The sequence below is a fragment of the Triturus cristatus genome, chromosome 7 (genome assembly GCF_964204655.1).
Source record: "Triturus cristatus chromosome 7, aTriCri1.1, whole genome shotgun sequence".
In the NCBI taxonomy this organism is placed as follows: domain Eukaryota; kingdom Metazoa; phylum Chordata; class Amphibia; order Caudata; family Salamandridae; genus Triturus; species Triturus cristatus.
Genome location: NC_140590.1, coordinates 1,260,095,737 through 1,260,104,806, shown reverse-complemented (window position 1 = coordinate 1,260,104,806; position 9,070 = coordinate 1,260,095,737). Strand labels below are relative to the sequence as shown.

Sequence of the window (9,070 nt, the reverse complement as noted above, 5' to 3'; positions counted from 1 at the left end):
AAAACTTCTGCCAGGGGGTATAGTTTCTTTTCACCATGAACACAGGTGACCTGTATGGCTTTGTCGTCACTGAGTTGTGAGTCCCTGACAAGTGTCCTGTCGACCACGGTATGATGACACCCTGTATCTAGAAATGCTAACACTGGTTTCCCGTTTAAGTGTATTTTCTTCCTACACCTTTCGGGGGTTTGTCCTGTTACCATAACCCTACCCCGAGTTTACCCGACCTCCATGGGCTCAGGAGGGACAGGACGGGAAGGACAGTTTCTTGCTATGTGTCCCCATTCAGCGCAGTGAAAACATTGTGGGCCTGGTCGAGTTGGGCCAGGAGGCATTGGTTTAGGTTGTGGCCTGCTAAATGACTGGCTACGGGGCTCGGGGAATGTCGGGGTTGGTTTGTTTGGTACTTTTGGGGCTCCTACCGATATCCTATTTGAAGGGGCTTTAAACTCAGGAGAACGATGATATGCACAAGCCAGATCAACTGCCATGGCCACCGAGAGATTAGGATGTTGCCTGATCCAGGCCCTGGTATTGTAGGGTAGGGCGGCCAAATATTGTTCCAGGCAGATTCTCTCGGTGATTTCATCTGGGGAGGAGGTGGTGGGTTGTAACCATCTATTACCTAGATCCCTAATCCGATAATATAGAGCCCTCGGATTGTCGCCCACAGTCCATTTCTCCTTCCTAAACCGTGACCTGTAATACTCCTGGTCGCAACCTAGTCGTTCAAGGATAGCCCTTTTTATATCAACGTAACTTGTAACACCGGCTGGATTAGCCGCTTGGTACGCGGCCTGTAACTCACCGGATAACAGAGGTGCGATATATTGTCCCCAGCGCTCGGGTGGCCATGCAGCCGTGGAAGCAACCCTTTCAAAATTAACAAAGAAGTAGTCCGGGTCATCCCCTTGTTGGAACTTCTGGAGTACTGACCCTGGGACGTTGGGGTGTACTCGGGCACTTGCAATGGCATCCGTAAGGCGCAGTACGGCCGTGTCCTGTACCTGTTGGTTTGTTGTTAACAGGACTGCTTGGTCCTTCAGGGCCGCCTGTAGAGCCTCTCTCTTGGTTTGTGCCTGTTTCGTTTGCTCCTCAAAGACAAGCTGTAAATGTCGCTGACCTTCGGCTAACTGGGTGATGATGGCCTCCGTTTCGGGGTTCTGTCTTTTTTCAGACAGATAAGTATCCCACTTCTGACACCACTTTGTCCTGGTTCCCCTGTTCTGGACCCCCTTCTCCCTCCCCTTTCGTTAGCTTGGGAAATAACTTGGACTACTTTAGAAAGGGGTACTCTTTTCTTTTATTGGCAACGTTGTTTTAGAGTCACACATGCCCTAGGTATAGCACAGGATCCGGGTGGAAAGTCTGATAAGGGAATCAAAACGCCTCTTGAGTAACGTTGTCGTCACGGGCAGGGGATTCTCCGTCCAGAGGTTGGCACTCGAGGACCCAAAAATGAAAGGGAAGAATAGAAAAATGCTTAGGATGGTGGCCACGTTTGAAAACAACAAGGGGGAGGGGAAAGTGCACACCGTCACCAAAACCCTAGTATTCGTGCTGTGTCTATGGTGTGGGAGTATCTGTGCTTTATCTAGGTGCACCCCTCACGCGTGTCCACAGACCCTGTAATATTGATGAGCATACGCCCGTCACTTGCCTGCTTCCACGACCCCCATGGGCCGTGGCGAGGGGAGACCCAGTCTCCTTAGTCTCCAGGAGATCAGTGGTCCTGAGTGCGGTGCTCCTTGAGCTGATTCCTTCGTTGTCGGCTCCCTCCCGATCCGGAGGTCGATACTCCTGGGTGGTCCCGCTGCACCAGGCGACGGTCTGGTTTTCCTCCTCCTCGCTTTCGCACGCTCTCCACTCTTCACCGGTTGGCTTCGTCTCTCTCCAACTCTCGCGCGCCTTCACCTCGCTGTCGTCTGCGTTTGCGGACACTTCCGCTCCGCCCTCATTGTTCGCTAGACCGCTGTTTGCAGTTCCGGGTATTTCGGCAGCGGCCATCTTGAGTTGGGCGCCGCCACTATCGGGAGGACGTACACCGTCACAGGGGCGTTGTAAATTATGGTTTTAAAAGCACTTGCTGCCTCCTTCCTGGCCTACAGCAATTTTCGGCAATAATAAAAATGTCATGATAACTCCGGTGAGTAAACGTCTTACTAGAGCGAGATCAGAGTTTTGTCTAGTGGAAGTTTTGACTCATGGAAAGATAGCACAGAGGGTTAATATGCCTGCTGCTAAGAACATGTACCATGCCCATCACAAAGTGCACATATTGTAAATAGGTCAGTGGTTTACTGCTTTTGTCAGTAAGATCCTTTTGATACTTGCAGTTTATAAGTTAAAATCCTAACAAAGAACAGTGAGCTATTAACTTTCATCTTAGAGCTGCATACAAACTGCAAGGTATAAACTAGAGCTTTATGTTTTTTTTTCCCTAAGCCTTTGATTATCCTAATGTTGCAAAAAGTGTTCATTTGGATAGAAATCAATATTGATTATTAAAATGAACCCCCAATCATGGTATTAAGTTTTAAATTCTGAGTTTGTGTTTCTCCAGATCAATCATTATTAAACTATACTGCCTACTAATATGGTTGTCATGTGACTCCTACACCTTGTAGTCCTTTGTCTTATGTACCATTTCCCATACAGTGATTTACACACGTAAAATTGATTGTCTCTGTGTATATTGCTGAGAACAGAAAATCCATGGCTCAGAAACAAATGGCTTGTGCTTCCACTTTTAAGTATATTTGGGACATTCTGTGATTAGAAACATATCCCACTTTGTGAATTTATTTTAATGTCAATAACTCATATTAATCGTTAAATAATCATGTGTATCCATTGGTTGAATTACATAACATAATAAGCTGTAACTGGTCAGTGAAATGCCAAACAAATACTAAAGATTGGGATGTTTTGCCAATCCTGGCCACACCTCTAACTCCGCCCACTGATCCAATTCTCAGGTTATTCCCGCCCTCTGATTCTCCGCCCACAGTTCCCCTACTTTTTTCCCCCACTTCGACCACTGCTTTAAAGTATTTAGGCACGTTCTTTCTCTCGTATCTCCTGTGCTGAGGGCTCGGCCTGCCCTTCAGATTTATTGCCTTGTAAAATCGGACGATGGTTGCCAGAGGGCAGGCGGCGCTTGAGTCTCATAGTGCGCCTGCTGCTCTGCAATCAGTCTAGGTCAGTTTGTGTTTTTGTAAAGTAACATGTAAAGCAGATTGCATTCTGCTCGCACTAAGCCTGCCAAAATCTTTGTCTACACGAAATGATAATTCTGTCTGGCATGGTTTTGTAACTGTGTAGTGACAAACTGAAGAGTTCGGAGGAGGTAGTACTTTTTTTAAGTTGAAAAAAATTAGAATTTTCACGTAAATACTCTGCAGGATTTCCCATTTGCTTTTTTTAACTTTAGCATCTTTGCAAATTTCCGGCTCCACTTGTGTAGGTAGAGTGTGCAGGTTATTGCTTGACTTGTTCGGAATAAATTATATGACCCTTGGAATTTAAAAGCCATCATAAGTAGATAATCTTAAATTTGAGATAAGGGGGAAACATCCATGCAAAACCTGCAGAGGAACAATGTGATTAGGAAACTTTAAATTACTATCAAGAACCTGCTATGAGATATAGCGGAACTCTAACAAAGAGATTTTTCTGTGTAAAGATTTAGAAAACCAAGCAAGCCTGAAACCATTTTTTGGAAAAGTCACTTGTACTGACAGCATACTTATCACTGCTGGAATATTGTAACAAGCACTGTTCCTGGTCAGAGACTGATGCTGGACTCTGCCCAGTCACTTGGGTACTAAATCCTCCCAAAAATTGTGGCTGCAAAAAGTTGGATTACAGAATAATTTTTCAACATCCTTATTTACAGAAGCTGAATTTTAGGATTTTTCACACCCCAATCCTACGAATGATCTGGAAAAATCCGCCTCATGGGTGGATTTTCCTCTGTTGCTTTGCATTGGAGTGGAAATAAGAGTATTGTCACAATAAGGCAACTGGACTGTCATGGGGTAAATAATGGAATGGGGTAAATAATGGAAAGCCAAAATGTTTTCCATTATCTGCTATCATTTCTAATGTATGTACTTACTAATATAAAAAGAGTGCTGACATAGTTTTCAAATTGGGTTTGTGAAAGACTGAATCCCCTTCCTATTTTGAGAATGTATAGAAGAAGCCTTTAATCTACATAGGAGATTATTTTGCATAAGAACAAAAAGGAGAAACAAGTAATTTTTGCAAAAGATGATGACTTCTACCAGATTTTCGCTTGTTATTGCCTTACAGTTACTCTTGTTATGCATAATGAGTAAACTTGCCAGAAAGGTTTATCTGTAATTTTGTAACTCCAAAAATATGGAATTGTAGGTAAATCGTATGTGCAAAGCTAGAATTAATATATTTCTGCATTTTTCTGAATTTATTGGCAGTGGAAGCCGAGGTTTGCATAGACAGATAAGCATTGTGGATATTAGGTGTTCTGCAAATGCAATGTATTATTAAAAAGGCGCACTACTCCATAAATTTATTTAGATCTTCCCACCATATTTTTTCCCGTTCATAGGAAACAGCACTTTTGTTGCTCATAGTAATGAATGGGGTTTGAGCTGGATACCATTGGTATCAGCATTTCCTGGATGCAGGAATATCACAAAGTCCCGCACTGGGATCCAGAGAGTGACCTTAGAAATTGAGGGACTTACTGCAGGAATCAGCAACCACAACCAATTGCCAGGCTAATTCCTTATTTTTCAGCTGCTTCCCAATTGAACATTTCACCAGATTTAAACCGGTGAGATACCGGAGTAGAAGACATCGGGAATTCAGTACTTGCTGCATTACTTGTCATTCCCTATTCGAGTGCTATATTTGTTATCAGCAGAAATGGATATCACCTAACCGCCAGAACGAGCACCTTTGAGTTTTGAAAATTTTAAAAGAGCAATTTGGCAGGTATTAAAGAGATGTGTTGAAATAGTGAGGCAATATACAAACATGAATATAGTTCTTTATCACTATATATTCTGAGTACAAAAGGGTAACTATCCTTCCGTGTTAACTAGAAGTCCAGATCTCACACCGAAAGGATCAATGAATAACTGTGCCAATGATTCCCCCATGCGTGCCCCTACTTCTTTAATTCTATAGATTCCGTTCCCCTACTTTTTTATTTTGAACATGCGTCCCGGGACGTAGGAAATATCCAAGGCCTGCTGAGAAGGCTTGGCATTTGTGGCTGTTCGGGACGGGCGGGGAGCAGAGAAGGAAAAGGTCTCCGTCTCTTGCTTCCTGCCCAGACAAGACCGGGAAGGTGTCCGCTTCTACTCAGCCGCTGACAGCTGCCCCCCCAGCCCCGCTCTTTCTTACTCTTATTCCCTCTCTGTCTGTCTAACTCCTACTCACTTACCGAAAACCGTGACTCAAGAAATGGTTCTCACCCTCTCTTTCTTCCTGTCGTTCATTTGTTCCCCTGTGAAATGGATGCAAAAAAGAAAAACACTATTGCTGGAAATGCCGTTTTGACATTTTTCTATTCCAAAGTGCAGCCACGGAAATAAAAGGTTCAAAATATGAAAAATCAATAACTAAATAAAGCAAGACGGAGTGTTCTTAAAGTGGCCAGATCGGTTTTATTCAAACCCCAAAAACATTAGCGTCACTTTACTGAGTTTGCCCGTGAAGCGCTGTTTTCCCCGGTGGGGAAGTGCGCCAAACCTGGAGGTACTGCAATACCTGGTTGATTGGTGGATTGGAAAACAAAATGTGTACGGCGGCTTTGTGTTCACGAATGTGGTCTTTTTAAACCATACTGCTTACGTTTTGTAAGCATATAAGCAGTGGACATTGAAATGTGTCCTTTCTGGGCCCTGTAGTTTTCAGGCAGAAGCACTCACTGATTTCTGAATAGTGAGTGTAAAAGCGTTAAGTTCACCATGTTGTTTCTGCTTACATTTCACATGCTTTATTTAATCTTTCATTTCCTATGAGTGTTTGCTTTTTCCAGGATGTTGTTACTTTTTCCTCTAGGCAGCATATTGCTCTTGCCTATTGCTTAATTTGAATTGAGTCGCATCCAGTTGTTTATAGCAGGTCAAATTGGATTGTAGTTGAAGGCAGTGTGAATTTCTCTCAGTGGGGCAGTATGGTGTTCAGTGAGGGAGCAGATGTGGCACTGGGGGCAGAGCTGACGAATTTAAAACTGGGGAACCAGGTTCAGCCTTCATGAGCAGTCCCTCAGACCACTCTCCTGAGGGAGCACATTCCCACGCTAGACCTTAGAAGGCCCCGCAAAACCGGAAAAGCCCCGGTGTCTTAACACCAGCATGTGGACCCTTGCAGTGGCAAGTGTGGGTTCACCTTGAAAGTTTACCCACCACAATCCATACTGAAGTTCACCTCCAGTCTTGCTGGCAGGCCTACGAAGTAGCAGACCCTAGAGCAACAGTGAGGTCACAGGACCCCTGACAAGAGCTGGCACTAGGGTGGTGCGACCGGTGTGACCGCAACAGGTGCTGACTTTGAGTGGGGGCTGTCCTGGTTCCCCTGTTCTGGACCCCCTTCTCCCTCCCCTTTCGTTAGCTTGGGAAATAACTTGGACCGCTTTAGAAAGGGGTACTCTTTTCTTTTATTGGCAACGTTGTTTTAGAGTCACACATGCCCTAGGTATAGCACAGGATCCGGGTGGAAAGTCTGATAAGGGAATCAAAACGCCTCTTGAGTAACGTTGTCGACACGGGCAGGGGATTCTCCGTCCAGAGGTTGGCACTCGAGGACCCAAAAATGAAATGAAAGAATAGAAAAATGCTTAGGATGGTGGCCACATTTGAAAACAACAAGGGGGAGGGGAAAGTGCACACCGTCACCAAAACCCTGGTATTCGTGCTGTGTCTATGGTGTGGGAGCATCAGTGCTTTATCTAGGTGCACCCCTCACGCGTGTCCACAGCCCCTGTAATATTGATGAGCATACGCCCGTCACTTGCCTGCTTCCACGACCCCCATGGGCCGTGGCGAGGGGAGACCCAGTCTCCTTGGTCTCCAGGAGATCAGTGGTCCCGAGCGCGGTGCTCCTTGAGCTGATCCCTTCGTTGTCGGCTCCCTCCCGATCCGGAGGTCGATACTCCTGGGTGGTCCCGCTGCACCAGGCGACGGTCTCGTTTTCCTCCTCCTCGCTTTCGCACGCTCTCCACTCTTCACCGGCTGGCTTCGTCTCTCTCCAACTCTCGCGCGCCTTCTCCTCGCTGTCGTCTGCTTTTGCGGACACTTCCGCTCCGCCCTCATCGTTCGCTAGACCGCTGTTTGCAGTTCCGGGTATTTCGGCGGCGGCCATCTTGAGTTGGGCGCCGCCACTATCGGGAGGACGTACCCCGTCACACTGCCCTCCCCATGGGAATGGACGATCGGCCATTCAAGGACAGGATATCGGGAGAGGTAGTCCGCATTCGACTGGAGTTTCCCTGGTAGATGTATGGCCTCAAAGGTGAAGGGCTGTAACGAGAGAAACCAACGTAAAACTTTGGGGTTCGAGTCTTTATGGAGGGCTAACCAAGTGAGAGGAGCATGATCGGTTAACAACAGAAAAGAACGTCCCAAGAGGTAGTATTGAAGGAATTCCATAGCCCATTTGAGAGCGAGGCACTCTTTTTCAATAGTGGTGTATTTGAGTTCCCGAGGGAATAACTTCCTGCTGAGGTACAACAAGGGCCGTAAGTCTCCCGCTTCATCAGGTTGGGATAAGACTGCCCCAAGGCCTCTTCCCGAGGCGTCTGTTTGGAGAACAAATGTTTTCTGAAAGTCTGGGCAGACGAGGACAGGGGCTGTACACTACAAAGGGCCTTTTTCAGTTGTTGAAAACTCTTTTCTTGGGCATCAAACCACGGGAGATGTTTTCCTGTGTGAGCTTTTGTCAAGAGGTCCGTGAGCGGACTGGCGATCTCAGAAAAGTGGGGTATGAACCTCCTGTAGTAGCCCACCAACCCCAGGAAGGAACGGACGCTCTTTCTACAGGAGGGTCGGGTTATTTTGGAGATGGCTTCTATTTTATTTACTTGAGGTCTAATACACCCTTGCTGTATATCATATCCCAGGTATTCTATGTGGTTGGTACCAAAGGTTGTCTTCTGAGGGTTGAGGGTAAGACCGGCTTGTTCTAACGTTTTTAGGACGGCCTCTAGATGTCGTAGGTGGGTGTCCCAGTCAGGGCTATATACAACGATGTCATCTAGATAAGTCACAGCGAAGTGGCGATGCTGTGCCAACATGGTGTCCATCAGGCGCTGAAAAGTAGCAGGGGCCCCGTGGAGACCAAAGGGAAGTACTTTAAATTGATAGAGGCCAGTGGGTGTTGAAAATGCCGTCTTTTCTCTGGCTGTAAGAGTCAACGGGATCTGCCAATAACCTTTTGTTAGGTCTATGGTGGACATCACTCGGGCTTCTCCTAATCTCTCAATTAATTCATCTACTCTCGGCATGGGGTAGGCGTCGAACTGGGATACCGCGTTTACCCTGCGGAAGTCTATGCAGAAGCGGATGCTGCCATCCGGTTTTGGTACAAGTACAATGGGTGAAGACCACTCGCTGTGTAAGGGTTCGATTATGTCGGCCTTCAGCATGTCCTGTACTTCCTGATTCACTGCCTTCCTCCTAGCCTCCGGGATATGATATGGTTTTAGCTTAACTGGTTGGGAGGTTTTGGTGACTATGTCATGTTCAACTAATGTGGTTCTCCCTGGGGTCTTTGACACGACGGAGGAATATTTGGCACACAGGGACGAGATCTGCTGTCTTTGTCTTTTTGTGACTTGGGGCCCTAGCTGTATGGGAGTGTCCTCTTCCTGTCTTCGGGGAGGAAAGGTTACCTCAAGCGGTTTGTCCACGGCTATGTGGTGGATGGGGGCATCTGAGGTTGATGCTTCCTTTTGGGGTGCCTCCCACGCTTTGAGAAGATTGACGTGATATATTTGCCCAACACCTCGTTTATGTGGTACGTCTATTTTGTAAGTGACAGGAGTCACTTTTTGGAGAATTGTGTAGGGGCCTTG

At 46.4% G+C, this 9,070-nt stretch overlaps 1 protein-coding gene across 1 annotated transcript; it reads right to left on the bottom strand.

Moving 5' to 3' along the window:
* Positions 1 to 218: 218 nt before the first annotated feature.
* LOC146811773 (uncharacterized) lies at positions 219 to 2,007 on the bottom strand. Its single transcript, XM_085615107.1, has 2 exons — positions 1,661 to 2,007; positions 219 to 1,167 (listed from the first exon to the last, which is right to left on the bottom strand). The coding sequence occupies exons 1-2, from the start codon at positions 2,005 to 2,007 to the stop codon at positions 219 to 221; spliced, it is 1,296 nt and encodes a 431-aa protein (XP_085471233.1).
* Positions 2,008 to 9,070: the final 7,063 nt, after the last annotated feature.

Excerpts from the sequence above, each read along its gene's own strand:
- LOC146811773 (XM_085615107.1), bottom strand. The coding sequence starts at position 2,007 with ATGGCCGCTGCCGAAATACCCGGAACTGCAAACAGCGGTCTAGCGAAC. Across the intron at positions 1,168-1,660 it reads CATGGGGGTCGTGGAAGCAG|ACAGAACCCCGAAACGGAGG; the intron begins GCAAGTGACGGG and ends GTCTGAAAAAAG.